Source organism: Corticium candelabrum, chromosome 16 (assembly GCF_963422355.1).
Source record: "Corticium candelabrum chromosome 16, ooCorCand1.1, whole genome shotgun sequence".
Lineage (NCBI taxonomy): Eukaryota > Metazoa > Porifera > Homoscleromorpha > Homosclerophorida > Plakinidae > Corticium > Corticium candelabrum.
Window position 1 is genome coordinate 1,938,727 of NC_085100.1, and position 16,483 is coordinate 1,955,209.

At 44.2% G+C, this 16,483-nt stretch overlaps 3 protein-coding genes across 5 annotated transcripts in view; 1 reads left to right on the forward strand and 2 right to left on the reverse strand.

Annotated features, from left to right (window-relative positions):
• Positions 1-157: 157 nt before the first annotated feature.
• LOC134192318 (uncharacterized) lies at positions 158-6,255 on the reverse strand. Its single transcript, XM_062661039.1, has 5 exons — positions 5,742-6,255; positions 4,048-4,598; positions 1,807-1,894; positions 1,653-1,748; positions 158-951 (listed from the first exon to the last, which is right to left on the reverse strand). The coding sequence occupies exons 1-5, from the start codon at positions 6,093-6,095 to the stop codon at positions 394-396; spliced, it is 1,647 nt and encodes a 548-aa protein (XP_062517023.1). The 5' UTR covers positions 6,096-6,255; the 3' UTR covers positions 158-393.
• Positions 6,256-11,634: 5,379 nt separating this feature from the next.
• Positions 11,635-15,250, forward strand: LOC134192321 (uncharacterized). Its single transcript, XM_062661043.1, has 15 exons — positions 11,635-11,789; positions 11,887-12,005; positions 12,095-12,198; positions 12,512-12,575; positions 12,631-12,685; positions 12,748-12,814; positions 12,878-12,925; positions 12,993-13,066; positions 13,605-13,788; positions 13,849-13,895; positions 14,084-14,224; positions 14,284-14,370; positions 14,423-14,497; positions 14,936-15,051; positions 15,109-15,250. The coding sequence occupies exons 2-15, from the start codon at positions 11,905-11,907 to the stop codon at positions 15,200-15,202; spliced, it is 1,257 nt and encodes a 418-aa protein (XP_062517027.1). The 5' UTR covers positions 11,635-11,789; positions 11,887-11,904; the 3' UTR covers positions 15,203-15,250.
• Positions 15,251-15,320: 70 nt separating this feature from the next.
• Positions 15,321-16,483, reverse strand: part of LOC134192320 (protein Lines homolog 1-like) — a 5,882-nt gene continuing 4,719 nt past the window's right edge. For 2 of the 3 annotated variants that reach the window (XM_062661042.1, XM_062661040.1), the window contains exons 6-7: positions 15,896-16,082; positions 15,321-15,768 (exon numbers count right to left, since the gene is read on the reverse strand). In XM_062661042.1, coding sequence (XP_062517026.1) covers positions 15,321-15,768; positions 15,896-16,082 — 635 coding nt within the window. The remainder of the gene's footprint in view (positions 15,769-15,895; positions 16,083-16,483) is intronic. The other variant, XM_062661041.1, reaches the window with a different exon arrangement.

Genomic DNA, 16,483 nt, shown 5'->3' on the forward strand with positions numbered 1-16,483 from the left:
TATTAGAAAAATCGTTTAATATCAATAGTCTGTAGACAGTATTTATTATAATAGAAAAAGTTGAAATTGTTTAATATCAATATACTGTAGACAGTGTATTGTTTGCTATGATAGAAAAGTTGAAAAATCGTTTAATATCAATAGTCTGTAGACAGTGTTGCTACAGAGCCAATTAAATTGAAAAAACCTCTAAATCAATCCAGTCTGCAAACATTATTGCTCGCTATACAAGCTACGTTAGTGAGTCTATCCAACAATATAAAGCCACACAACAAACACAACAGTCATACTTACGTAAAACGTCAACAACAAAAAAACCAAACATCGTACAACAGTTTGCACTGCCAAATACAATTATCGTTTCATACACTACGTACCTACACAACACCGTGTTCAAAGCAATTTTCCACAGTCGCGTGCATCGAGGTAAGCCGCCACGGCCTCATTGAGGTCTCCCTTGGCCAATATAAGAAACTGTACCGTTTGTGCCACCGACTTTGCTTCAGTGATATCTACAAACTGCTTTACAAGTTGTCGGTTCTTCTTTATAAACGCTCTGTACACACTCGACAACGACTCGGATGTCTCGGGTCTTGACTGAGTTACAGCGGCCGGCATCAGTGGCATTTGATTTTGAACACATGGAAGTTGGTGAGCTTGATTAGGAAAAGTCAGAGTCGAAGGTTGGTGCACGACGTTTGTTGCTAATTGTATTGGCTGTTGAGTTGATGGTAGGGTAACAGGAAGATGTGAATGAGTGAGTCGAAATTGAGTGGGTTGCTTCATGGCGGTTGGAGTATTGAAGGGAAATTGGAAAAATGGAGAAAATGGAATAGGAATGAGGCCTAAAGAAGCTTGGCAGTTGCATGACACATTGTACTCGATGATGTATTCTGGCATTGTCCTGTATTGGTTGTAGAGAATGTACTCGTTCTCACCAGATATGTTGCCCTGTGGTAAAGCAAAAGGGATTCAGTGGAAGACTAGCAAGCACATGAAACGTAACTGGAAATGGACAATACGCATACACATGTACACATGTACACACACACACACACACACACACACACACACACACACACACACACACACACGAGTAATCACGTCCATCCATGTAGACAAACAGACAGACAGACAGACAGACAAACAGACAGACAGATAGACACACACACACACACATGGGTAATCACATCCATCCATGTAGACAGACAGGTAGACAGACAGACAAACAGACAGACAGACAGACAGACAGACAGACAGACAGACAGACAGACACACACAGGGTAATTACATCCATCCATGTAGACAAACAGACAGACAGACAGACAGACAGACAGACACACACACACACACACACACACACATGGGTAATCACATCCATCCATGTAGACAGACAGACAAACAGACAGACAGACAGACACACAGGGTAATCACATCCATCCATGTAGACAGACAGGTAGACAGACAGACAGACAGACAGACAGACAGACACACAGGGTAATCACATCCATCCATGTAGACAGACAGAGAGACAGACAGACAGACAGACACACACGGGTAATCACATCCATCCATGCAGACAGACAGACAGACAGACAGACAAACAGACAGACAGACAGACAGACACACACACACTGAGCTGCTCGACTCACTTGTACAGAGTCATATGTTTTAGTGTCTCCAATAGCAATGTGTTCCTTCAATGGCTCTCTCCGTAGTGAAGAGTCCTTGTGCCCTCTCGGATATTCCTACACAATCATGATGTTTAATCGGTTCAAACACGTCCGAGGATATGAACAACTCAACCTTAATGTCTCCTAACAACACTTTACATTGAACCATAAATCTCTGCCCCCGCCGTTTCCAATAACGATTACATTTCTGCGGGTTATCACTACACAAACAAATTTTGATTAATAACACACACAGAAACAACAAAACACACACACATACAGTGACACACACACACACACACACACACACACACACACACACACACACACAGTGAGACACACACACACACACACACACACACACACACACACACACACACACACACACACACACACACACACACACACACAGTTGTGTATCTAGCCAAAACAGAGTCTAATAATTCACATAACTACAGGGCTAATGCCCCAGCTGGAGGTACAACGTCAGGTGCTGACTGACCACGAGACATCCATAGCCAGCAAGCAAGAATAGCAGATTTATGTCACCACCAAAGCTGTAATCTAATTGCCAACACTGTTGTTTGCATGCACTGCTATTGTGTAGTGATCTCATACCTACTCTGTACAGTATGTAGGTCTGTGGGTTTAGCAGTAACTATCACTAGCAGAATATAATAGTCACGTGACTGACTGGTTTTCTTTACATCGGATAAACACAAAACACGACATAAGCAGTTGCAAATTATTAACAACTTGGAAGTGAGCTCGGATGGTTTTAGTTAAATATTTATGTATATTTATTATATATATACATATATACCCATATATTTGTATATAATATATAACACAGACAACACATATCCGCCCTAAGGACGGAAGCACAAAGAGTCTAAGTCGCAATATTGAAATAATTAGGTAGATAGTCAACAATCACGAGGTCCAATCTGTCACTAATCATTCTTGAGTTATACTGCCACACAAACAGATAACTGTTCATGAAATTGCCTGGAAGCTTGGCTCAGAGACAAGCCAGATGATAGAAGAGACTTCTTTACGATTGATATCAACACCTCCAGACTATGTGCAGCCCACACTCTGTATGATTCCACCACAAGAGGGTAGAACAAACAGCCATAACTTGAAACATTAGCATGATGGCGTTCATCTTTGTCCACTTCCCCAGCCTCAGCAGCGGCACCAGCTTTTATGGCAGCATTAATAAGGTGAGAGGGAGTGAACGAATTCCTCACGGAATGTCGAAATAGGCAGTCTTGCCTAGGGAAAAGTTGGGATGGAAAACGTCACCTGGTCTTGTCATAGAATGAGAGGAACAGCGTTGTTCTTGACGTACATTGGAGTTGTTAAGAGCAACTAGTGGAAGATGACGTCACATAAGGCATCATGTTGCTTAATCCGAAGAGGATCACAGCCAAGAGCATGGTCACCAAAAATGTCCTATTCATGACCGCACACATAACGGACTGAGTGTGGGGGTGCTGGAAAAACCGGAATTCCCAAACGCAAACACAGAGAAGTCACAAATTCACGCGGAGACATGGCCAGGCCTAGACTTGAGTTGGGGATTGCCCTCAATCAATCAATCAATATATATATATATATATATATATATATATATATATATATATATATATATATATATGTATATATATTGGGTTATTGTAAAATATAATTTTTGTATATTTATATTAATAAAATCACTTTACAAATAATACGTTAAATATTAATTAATTAATTATTTACAAATCTGTTAAATATTAATTAATTATGTACATTAATTAAATCACTTTACAAATAATGCGTAATTTTTTTATAAATTAATTAATTAATGTATATTAATGAATTAAATCACTTTACGAGGAACACACTTATACCCCATTCACATGAGCTCTCCTAACAGGGCCGCTGGCACGGGTCAGCGCTGAATGAAATCGTCGTGTGAATGTGGGCCAAGCCAGGCTGACGGGCACGCATGCTCTCTAGATACGAAAACGGCATGGTCAGAGCACGAAACTTTGTACCTCATTGAATTGTGGGGTGAGGACAGCATCCAGGTTCAAATTGAAGACTGCTAGAAACAGGGAAGTTTACGTCAAACTAGCGGAACAAATGAAGGAAGCGGGATACTCATGAACGGGTGTGCAGTTTCTCTACAAACAACGTAGCTAGTGTGCGGACCAAGGAACACGCCTACTATCTCGGCTGGCTCGCTTTACTAGCCCAGGCTGGCTTGGCTTGGCTCGGCCCAGTTGGGAACTGTGCTCGTGTGAATGGGGTATTAGACTAAGGTCTAATGACTATAGACTAAGGTCTAGACTTAGAAGACTAATGAAAAAGTCTGAGAACAACCAACCTGAAATAAATGCCAGTTCCAAACATTCCCTGTCTACTTAGCCGTAGATCCAGTCCCTCATCTGCGATCACTTCCTGTTCGACGGACGTAACATGAAATAAGCTCCGCTCGTTGACATTCCAACCGGCCGGGTGACTCTCCTCCATCAGCTTTCGTTCCAGCTGCAGCCGTTTATACAACAAGAGATTCTGTACTCTCTTGACACACTTTGGTTGCAGACCAACGTCTCTCAATGGTTTACTGACTTCGTCAAATTCGGGTCCAGAATGTAATACAATGAGATGATATCTTCTGGGTAGTTCGAGAGAACACTCTGAGGACGAGGACCAAGTCCAGTGAGAGGGATATTGAGGGATTGGATCGGATGTTTCCATTTCCATCATTTCAACGTCTTCCAAGTCGTTTTCTAGTCGTTGTCGTCTGTGTCTGTGAGCGAGTCTTCGTGGTGTTGCCTTAGTGGTGACTGGACTATCGAGTGCTGCGTGCTGACGGGCTAGAGCCCAGTCTTGCTGCATTTGCTGTGCTCGTTTTGCTTGGTCACTTAATCTAATCTAAAGAAATTGATCAAATAAGTCACACAAACATGCACACGTGCGCGCGCGCGCACACACACACACACACACACAGGCAGACAGACAAACACACACACACACACACACACACACACACACACACACACACAGGCAGACAGACAAACAGACACAGACACACAGACACACAGACACACACAGACACAGACACACACACACACACACACACACACACACACACACACACACACACACACACACACACACAGTCACACACACACAGTCACACACACACACCTAAAAAATCCTAAATGTCAGGAGCTGCCTCTCAGAGGTCACCCCCTCCCCCAGCTGTTTAGCTGGGCCCTGTGCGCTACTCAGGGAACTCTGGGCCTGTGTTAGCAACTCCTGGAGCCGGGCCAGGCACTCGCAGGAACACCGACTTGTGAAGCCAACTGTGGTGTGAGCACCCAAAGTCTCACCAGGACCCCAGTGACTGATGTCACGTCACAGCCGAATGGCCGCTTAGGACCCCAGTCAATGACCAGGTACTCATTTATACTCCTGAGTCGAGAAGTAAATGTGTGTTAGTTTCTTGATTAAGGAAATTATGCCATAGCTCGCCATCACTGTGACTTGAACTTGCGACCCTTCAAGGTCCCAGATGTAAACACTCCATAAGATGACTCTCTAACCAACTGAGCTATCGCACCACACACACACACACACACAGACAGACAAACAGACAAACACACACACACACACACACACACACACACACACACACACACACCACACACACACACACACACACACACACAGTCACACACACACACACACACACACACACACACACAATGATCAGTCACGTGATTCATATACTCAACACAGAGACCTGTCTAAAATGTTAGACCCCAGATCTTGTAATTACAACGATTGACAAACCCAACCAACATTTTCCTGTCAACTACACAAACCGTCAGTCGTCTGACTCATCTCTCTCTGACTACACCCGTAATTCACTGACGGAAACGCGCGCTGCACATCACAGCGCCACACTGACTACCAAATGCTACCCGACACACACTCCGAGCAACGCCACAAAGTCCACCGACTCCTGTCAACCGACCAACACACAACAATGCGGTCAATCCGCCTTCTCACATGAACGTCGCCGCTATCATGACGCCGTTTCCCTTTCACGAGCTTCCGCGGCGGCTCCGACTCGCTCAGACGGCTCGGTAGAGAGCGCCTCTTTCCCCGCTCACTAAAATCCGAGCCATCTGTGACGAGACAGTCGGTTGCTATGCGCGGTTTGATGCCATCATGTAGCCAGTCACCAGCGGATGAGCCGCTCTCGTCGTGCTTTTCGTCTCTGGCGGTTTGCGGTGGGTCGTGTTCGAAGTCTTGCATCGAGAGACTCAGTGCGAACGCTCGGTCGCGCTTCTCTTGTTCCTTCTTCGCCGCGAAGTGACGCTCGGCTTCCGTCTGCTCGTCGAGAATGTGCTGGATGTCCATGTTTGACGCTGGTACGCTCTCTATTATCTCAAGTTGACGGTGAGTTGATAATTGAGGTGAGAAGAACGGTTGCACAGCAAGAGCAGATGAGAAAATGGACGGTTTAGCCACAGAACGAGAATTTGTCAGAACCGTTGAATTTGTATACCCGGATGTCACGTGACGGAGCGTGTTACCACAGCGATGCTATGCATGACGCGTTGTCGTGTACCACTGTATGTGGGTGACGTCAGTGACGGCATTTCGTCGCAGTGCACGTTTTTTATTATCATAAATTCAGGCGTGCAAACACGTCAGATATGATCGTATCATTTACTTCTTTCCCGCTACATCATAGAGTTTTAGATCAATTATCGGACACTCCCCAATATCGGACACTGGCGTATGAAATTCGAAACGAAACGAAGATTTCTTGTATCTAGGGCATGCATGTTCACACGGTAACACGACGTGCTAGATTCAGCTTGATCACTTGGCGCATTGCTGTTCACGGTGACAAAATAGAACTTCCGCTGCTTTTCCCGTCTATCGGGCACGCCCATCAAATATCGGACAGCCGCCGGTTTTTACTTTCGACGGTACCACAGTTCACTGTCTGCATCTTGATATAATAGGTACATGTCTCTTCTACTCGCAGTGATAACAACAGATCGGCAGCTTTGCACGTTGCTCTTCAGGAAACTCAAGAAGAGGGGCGGGTCTTGTTTCCTCGTAACCGACACCCGAGTTTGCTTGATGCGATTGCAATATAGGCGAGAACCGTGAAGAATTGTGTTAGTGTTGATTGCAGACGTCTACTAAATGCCCACCAAGCACGGAAAGTCTTTGACTCGTCTCCGTATCAAACAGAAGAAGTATTTGGAGAGAAAAGTAGATCTTAAAATGACTCCTATGATGCATGTATGGTCAATGTAGACGCGTAATAGACTATTACGATCGCAAAAACCATTGTTCTAGATGTCAAGGCGACGTGTGAATGACGCGACGGTAGGGTCTGGCTACGCGAGGCTATTTACTGGCGCCGTCTCTAGATTCATTTGTTCGCGAAGGATGGCGAGGTGCAGGACATGCTAGAAGAAGGTGTAGTCTCGCGCAGCCAGCCCCTCCCCCTTTTTGACTTCCGTTGGCGGGGAGAGGGTCTGGTAAGGTTCCTTTGATGTCTTGGTTTCTGCCGACCCCAGCATTCCATGGGGCACTAATAACGATGATATGTTAATTAAGATAAGCGAGCAACTGATGGGAACGCATTACTAACTAAAAATATCCGCATGTACAGCACTTCTGTTTCTGCTGCAGGTGCTACTGGACTTTGTTCTAGTTCAGTTACTCTCACAGGTTGCGTGGCTGCCTGCTATTATGGAGCGCCATCCGTGCCAAAAAGCGTACTTATAGTTGATATTCTTATTCGCTCGATTACAATCGCTCTTGAAATCGAATGAGTGATCGCTCTTTCTTTCGAATCCTATTTACACTATAATATTATATGTACGCTTTTTGGCACGGATGGCACTCCATAGTAGCACACTCTAGTGGCTTCTGTACTGTCAAGTTCGGAAGTTGCGTGACCGTGCACTTCGAATTTTCGTAGGTGAGACGTACGGCACATGCTAGAATGCTGTTGGTTCCCGAAGAACGACTCACCTGCCAATGTACATGTTGTCGTACAAGAAAACGACCTGCGCGCTTCTCTTACCATGCCCATAGCAAGCAGCCACGCAACCTGTGAGAGCAACTGAACAAAGTCCAGTAGCACCTGCAGCAGAAACAGAAGCGAAAACTTCGCTGTACATGCGGATACTAATTAGTAACGCGTTCCCATCAGTTGCTCGCTTATCTCAATTAACAGATCATTATTATTAATGCCCCATGAAATGCTGGAGTCGGCAGAAACTAAGACATCAAAGGAAACTTACCAGACCCTTTCCCCGCCAACGGAAATCAAAAGGGGGAGGGGCTGGCTGCGCGAGACTAAGATGAAGGAAGGTTATAATTGTTTTCAGTTTAGCACCTGTAAATTTATTCATTTGTTTGTGGACGGCCATATAGATAAAGAAACAACTGGTGCGGTGGAAGAGCGGTGTCGGAAATTCTACTCTTCATTATACTCAATTGTAGGGGCTGTCAAAGGTGTGGGTCGTAATCCTACAGTATGGACAACGATAATGTACTCTGTATTGTTACCTGTATTGGGCTATGAATGCGAACTGTGGGATTTGGAAATGGGAAGTACCAAACGTTTACATCAGCGTGGAGAAGAGGGTATCGGAGAGGGCTAGGGATCTCAAACAGAGCATCCTTGCGTGAAACTCTTGGAGAACCTATCAGGGAAGCTCCAGATCTATTGCGTGTTAGCCAGCTCTCTTTCGTAAAGAGAGCAGTTCATTCTAATAATGAATTAGTGAGCGGATTCATTCTCAAGGCAATCTGTGGCGATCAGTGGACAATGAGACAAGGACAAGAATCATGGTGTTGTCCTACATGGACTTTAAGAGCTGGATTAAACCTTAATTTATGTTTGTTTATTCTTCTACGTTTATTCTTCTATGACTATCTATGTTTACTTTTTAGTGCATGTATCTTGTCCGGCCTATAGCACTGTACCTGTAGTGGTATGAAACAAAATATATGTCGTGCTCAACCAGATCAGTCTGGTTTGTAAAGTCTATTACAAGTACCGGAAGCAAACTCTGCTTCAGAAGTACTTAGACCATCACGGCTGTCTAGAAAGAAGACATGACTTTACGAAGGATCCGAGTAGATCCCAGAAGCACTGTTTTCTGTAAGTGCTGCAGGTTGTGATGACCTGGAATAATGTCCAGCCACCGTGCAATACCTGCGTGCACTGTGCCCAGAGCTCCCAAGACCACCGGAACCACCAGTGTTCGACAATGCCACATGCGGCTTATCTCCACTCGCAAGTCGCTGTACTTCGCCAACTTCTCAGCATGTTTCTTGCCAATGTTGCCATCAGCAGGACAGCTGATATCAATAAGAAGACAAGTGTTTGTCTTCCTATTTCTGAGACAGATGTCTGGACGATTGGCTTTGATCTTCCCGGCAGTGGGGATGGTGTTATCCCACATCATAGTAATGTCATCCGTTATTATTATTATATCTGATTATCCAATTCTTCTTATTTAATTCACTTCTAATTCCCTGCCCATCAATTGTAAATAGTCCTTTGTCTCCTGATCCAGCCAATGTTCTCACTGTGCCACACTCATCCACCTACACACAATGACATGCACAACATTAAGAAATGACATTACTACCAATTTTAAATGTTCTAAACAAAGCAGGAGAAAATTAAGCAAAAGCCATGGGTGTGCTGTTCTAGAATATTTCTTCCTATTACCAAAGCTAGCTTGTCCTACACGTATGGTCAAGAGTGCAGTTCGGGTCAATTTGATTGTGGAAAGAGAAAAGGAATGTGAAGGAGAAGGTAAAATGTGGAATAGTGATCAAATGCATATGCACACGTACTGCACTCCCTGCAGACGTATGCCTTCGTTCTGGTTCTCATGTGCTATGCTTAGAAAGACTCCCGAGGATTGCTTCAGAGAAAAGACAATATTTTCACGCCACTCACAGTCTTCCTCAAAACACTTTCCATAGTTTATCGAAAAGAATAATTGGTATCAATTGATCAACCTAGTGGCCTTTCCAATATTCCTATTCTAAAATATTCCAATCAAATACAAATGCACCCAACTTAGCAGGTAAAACCACAACATTTCGTGTAATTCACTCAAGTAACTCTACAACAAAATTCTCAATGTTAGTATGTCTCATCACTAGTAAGCACTGAGCACTGCCATAGAGATTTGTGTAGTAGTCTTAGATGTGGCCAGACCATCATATACTTCCGGGAGTATGACAGAGCTGTAAAGCCTGGCTACGCAAAAACTATTTGTGTAGCAGGATAGCTAATTGTGACGCTCACCTACCCAAGTTGAAACTTTATTGTGTAGCAGAAAAATCTGATGGCGTGCAAAAATGATTCACTTTGTAGACAAAATTCTTGAAAAGGCTGTCAGTTTCTAAGTTATGAAACGTTCTTAACGTACTTCTGTCGAATTTGCTCTGAGATAGCGCCCAGATACCCAACTGCGTTAGCATCCCATTAGCCAGCAAAGGCGGAGCGAGAAGCCTAGCTCATCTCTTCGGAATGCTCCTCTAGTTAATAAACCTGCAGCATGACACTCCTAAACCAAGAACCAATAGCCTCTAACAAAATAAACGCTGTCATGAGAGCCCTAGCTAAAAAGCGACGTTTAAGTTGAAGAAATACGGTAACTGGTTGATATATCAACACGCACGCACGCACGCACGCACGCACGCACGCACGCACGCACGCACGCACGCGCACACACACACACACACACACACACACACACACACACAACAGGGCCGGATCCAGGAATTTTGAAAGAGGGGGTTCACCTGGTAGCAGTCATTTATAGCATTACTGATTTTCTCTTTTCTAATGATATTATATGAAATTATTAAACCACGCCTATTGGAAAAGAGGTGGTTTCAACCCCCTGAACCCCCTCTGGATCCGGCCCTGCACAAGCATTTTGAAGCTTGTAATGGCATTCTAGAACAGCAGCAGAAATGCTACTGACAAAAGTAGGTGCGGATGTCTACTAGAGCTCTGAATTGAGTTCGCTTGTGACTCCGGAGACATCATTGGAAACTAATTGGCTGTCTAATGTATTCTAAGGATGCAACTGAGGTGATTACATCTACTCTTTAGTTAGAATAGGATGTCAGACTGGGCTGCAGTCTACATATGTAATATTCCGGAAGCTGCTCGTTCCAACATATTTAAGGCCGAGCAAACTTGATTCACAGTTTAACGTCCAGCCTTTTTCACGACGGCATGCGGGCGGGCGGTCATTATTCATTATTCATTTAATATTTTAATAATAATATTAATAACTTGTCGCTGCCAACGAAGACAGACGTCAAAAGGGCCGCCGACAACTCGTTAGACATCTTCACAATAGAGAAGCGCCCGGCCTGGACTGATGTCAGCGGATCTTCAAAGGTTTTTGAAGGAGACAGCGACAAAACAGTCAAGGGAACTAGGGTTTTCTTAGCAGTGCACGCGTGCACGCTTACAAGGAAGCCATATTGTGAAAACTAACGTGTGCAACACGAGACAGGCACGTGCGAGGTGTCATGTGTCCTATATAATGAATAATGAAACTTATTTGTTTTCCCAGAATATGATGTGGGCGGGGACGTTAAGCTGTGAATGCACCAGTGTCTCCACCTCCTCACGTGCGTTCCGGAGGTACACGTACGTACTGTATCATTTCCATGTTTGTAAGTGTCCGGGATACCAAGATCGGGTAATTTTCCCTATTGTTGGAAGTCTTGCTATACGGGCACTAGACAAGACTAACGCGAGAGAGTCCGGTGACGCGGCTAGAGCACGTTTGCCAATCAGTTCATCTGGAATGCAGTGTTGAAATTGCAAAAATAAGTTCTAGAATATGTCAACAGATTTGCAGATTTGCTAGACAGCTCCTAGCCGCACGAGCTGTCAACTTTACTAGAGCTGCACAAACAGCTACGCTCTTACCATTCTCACGTGACAACCAATTCACGTGACGATAGATATGGCTCTTTTGTTCATTGCTGCCTTTTCTGCTCTGTTTCTAGCCGCACTCGGAAACGACAACGGTAAAATTTATCATCTGCAATACAGTTATCTGATGTAGCTATCTGTTGTATTGCATTTCTCATTTAATATGCTCATGAGCTCTAATTGTCTCCGCAGGGGTTGGTAAGTAACTGCATGTATACTCACTCTAGGGTATGCATACAGTGCAAATTCGGATGCTCGCATGCAGGTTTGACACCACCAATGGGATGGAACACTTGGTGTACAGAAGGCAGGTATGCACGTGCATTGTTACTGTCATGGTTTATTGACCCGAGCGCGCATGCGCTAGTTTAAAAAACAATTTAAAAATTTTATTTTTTAGGTGCGGGAGGGACTTCTGTAATGCTCAGGAAATAATGGCGATTGCTGATGCTATGGCCACAAATGGAATGAAAGATGTGGGATTCCAGTATATCAATCTTGATGGTAGTGTTTATGTACACACACACACACACACACACACACACACACACACACGCACGCACACACACACACACACACACGCACACACGCACGCACACACACACACACACATTCAAACACACGCACGCACGCACACACACACACACACACACATTCAAACACACACACACACACACACACACACACACACACACACACACACACACACACACACACACACACACACACACACACACACACACACACAGACCTACATGCACCATACCCATCACACAACATTAACAACAACACAACAGCGTCACTTTTTTCATATCAGACTGTTGGGCTGATCATCGTGACAAAAACGGCGAAATAGCAGCTGACGCCCATCGGTTTCCAAAGTAAGAGATCAAAGATGTCTAAACAGACTTCCACAACGACACACTGTCTCTCTAGTGGTATCGCTGAAGTAGTAAAATATGTCAACTCAAAAGGCTTCAAATTTGGTTTGGTGAGTAAACATAATCATGCACATCCATGACACCCACATGTGTTGATGACTGTATACTTCAGTACACTGATGGAGGCCTGTACACATGCAGTCAAGGAGAACGACCTTATAAAATCCCTGGGAGCTATGGTATGTATGTGTTCTTGCATCAAACAAGCAGAGAGAATAATAACTAACTTGGTGTCATTGCAGGGCATTATGAGCAAGATGCTGCAACTTATGCCAGCTGGGGTGTTGAATGTAGGCGAGTTGGCATTGTGTATAGTCGTGTGTTGCAAGTCTATGTGTATTGTCTCGTTGCTATTAGATGTCAAGATGGACTGGTGTAATTCGAAGGTCAATGGCACTCAGCTGGAACCAAGAGTTCAATATCCTCAGATGGTTAGTTGCATCATGCGATACAATCATATACAGCTGAACCCCAGAACAAAGACCATCTTCACATAGTACAATTAATCCCTATTCCCACATAATGCAGGTGGCATCAGCTCCTTTGGATTGGGGGGAAAGAAATTTTGTTACAGACTGCCGCCATTTTAACTTTAACTGAATATGGTTAGTTTGTCATTGATTATCTGTGACAGAAGTAGCCAGAGCAGCATGCATACAATGATCATGACAATGTGTATCAAGCAAGTCAACTACAACACCATCCAATAGTATCGATTCTATTGCATGCAACAAAACTTCCAAAGTATTTCTTCAATCATCTTTGCTGAAATGAAGTCCCATTACATAGTGTCCAATATTGAAGGGGCGATGCCCCTAATCACAATTTTGGAGGGGCAGCCACCCTAGCCTCATCCCCAGGCGTTCACCTCGCTCCTCACTGTGACGTCAGCTGAGCGCTGCATGGAGGAGCGAGGCGAGCCCCCGTTTTGCCCCCTGGGATGCGATTGATTACAATGGATGTGTCTAGTCAAAGGCCTTGAATAAAACTGGCAAACCAATCTTCTTCAATGCTTGTGAATGGGGTGACGATAATCCATGGGAATGGATGGGTCAGTATGCCAACTCGTGGAGGTCTGGACCCGACCATCATGATGACTGGAAGTCAACAGCTGGCATCATTGAACACAACATGGGACTATCAAAATATGCACGTCAGTGAACACTACAGTAGATGTTGGTGGTCAGTGCATATGACGTAGATTGTCTTGCAGGTCCGGGTGCATGGAATGATCCTGATTTTCTAATGACAGGCGGTCAGGTACTGGTGTGTGTGTGTGTGTGTGTGTGTGTGTGTGTGTGTGTGTGTGTGTGTGTGTGTGTGTGTGTGTGTGTGTGTGTGTGTGTGTGTGTGTGTGTGTGTGTGTGTGTGTGTGTGTGTGTGTGTGTGTGTGTGTGTGTGTGATCCCAATGGTTCATTGATCAATTGCGACTACTATTTGTCTACAGGGGTGTCTACTTGATCCTAACAAGCGATGTCCGGGTATGACTGACGATGAGTATCGTGCCGAATTTGGCATGTGGTGCCTACTGGCAGCACCACTACTTGTTGTCACGGATGTAAAGGCAATGACAGACATACAGAAAGAGGTCAGTCATCTGTGCTGATTCAAACTCTTGGAATAGTGCACAAACGTTTCTATTTCCAGTTGCTTCTCAATAAGGAGCTGATTGCTGTCAATCAAGACAAACTGGGTCACCAGGGTGACAGGATTGGAATTGCCAACTGTAGCAAGGTTTGTTGTCTTCGAATCCGTGTGGATTGTAAGGAAAGTCATTGTGTTATAGAACGAAAAGACAGCCTGTCAAGTCTGGGCAAAGAACCTCACTAACAATTCTGTTGCTCTAGGATTGTATAACTCAGTAGGTTTTGGTAGTCAAACAGTATGTTGACTCTGTGTGTGTGTGTGTGTGTGTGTGTGTGTGTGTGTGTGTGTGTGTGTGTGTGTGTGTGTCGTGTCGTGTCTGTCTGTTTTAGATCAAACTAATGCACATTTCTGCAATAAAATTAAAAGGCTACAACTAAAATGAAACGTCTATAGTCACTAGTGCAAGAAAGCTAATGTGGGAAGACCTGAGTGCTGCAAGTCGTGGGCTTCTCGGGTCCATCACATAGTCCGGACTGTGTGTGTGTGTGTGTGTGTGTGTGTGTGTGTGTGTGTGTGTGTGTGTGTGCGTGCGTGCGCGCCTGTGTGTGTGTGTGTGTGTGTGTGTGTGTGTGTGTGTGTGTGTGTGTGTGTGTGTGTGTGTGTGTGTGTGTGTGTGTCAATGTGTCAAGTCTTTACATCTGTGTATTGACAGGGAAGTCAATCGTACGATATCACATTCGATTTCGACATGTTACCTGGATGGGCGAACAAACACATTTTCTTTCGTGATATTATGACCAAGAAAGACCTCAGCGTCTTCCTTCATTCGTAAGTCAGCTAATCCCTACCAATAATCAAGACCCAAATAAGCTTGCCTTTCTATAGATTCACAGCCAGGAAAGTCCCATCTCATGGCATAGCAATGTACAAGATCCACGAGTACAAAGGAAAAACAAACAACAATGGGATTAGAGAATAACACTAGAGTTAGTAAGTATCTCTTGGTAGAGTGACAATGTTACCTGCAGAAGACCCATGTTTCTGTGTCTCATTTTCTTTCCTTTGCTGCTCATTTGCAGTACAAATGTCATCCGTTGTCATAACTCTGTGGTATCCGTATCATTTTCGTAACACTCTTCCACTCGCTCGAGCAACGCGAGAAGAGGCGCTGCGTTATACGGAAACAGACCCTGACATTGAAGCCGCTCCATAGCCAAACGTAATCGAATCAATACGGTCATTACAGAGTCAACACAGTCGCTCGTTGTAGCTTCACTGTCAACATCACTAACTCCAGCGTCTGCCTCAACTTCTCTGCTTTGCGACAAAATTTCCAACTTTCTGTGAGGAGATCGAAAAGCATTCCAGTTTTGTATGAGCATTTTCAGATAGTGAGTAAAGTAATCCAGAAATCGAGTTTCTGAAGATATTAGGAAGTCAAGGAGGACACTGTGATCGAACCGCAGAAATTTGACTAGACGACTGAACATATGATGTGATCTGGGAATATGATTTGTTAATATTTGTTGTAGCTCCTCTGGCACTCTGAGCAATAAAATAAACATTCAGTGTGTGTGTGTGTGTGTGTGTGTGTGTGTGTGTGTGTGTGTGTGTGTGTGTGTGTGTGTGTGTGTGTGTGTGTTGTGTGTTTGTTAGGCATACAATGACTGACCTGCTGAGCTTTTTCAGTTGATTGCAGCCTTCCATGTGCAGCCAAAGAACGTCAATTAGAAGGTCATCCTGAAATCCAAACAATGAGAATACGATATCTATGAAACTGAGTGGACCAATGGTTGAATGTACAATAGGTTTCAGGATGCAGTCATTTAGACACTGCCACAAGTCATCAGCAATCAAGTCTATTTTCAAAAACAAAAACACTACGTAACACAGACAAACAGACATACAGACAGACATACAGACAGACATACATACAGACAAACAGACACAGACAGACAGAAACAGACATACATACATACATACATACATTTTTTGTACATACGTACATACAAGAGCCCCTAAGGCCCAGGTTCGATACTGTAATCACTATTCTGCAATCTAACACCGCAATCTAACACTACTGTATCAGAAGTCACTATGATGTACTTCACACTTGCTGTACTTGCTGTAGATACTTGCTGTAGACAGAACCTGACACTCCGGAGAGAGAGGCAATTGTATGTTAGTTCCTTGCCCAAGGGAATTTATGTATGTGGCCCTCCCGCACTCAAACTCTGACCCGAAGGTCCCGGATGTTGTC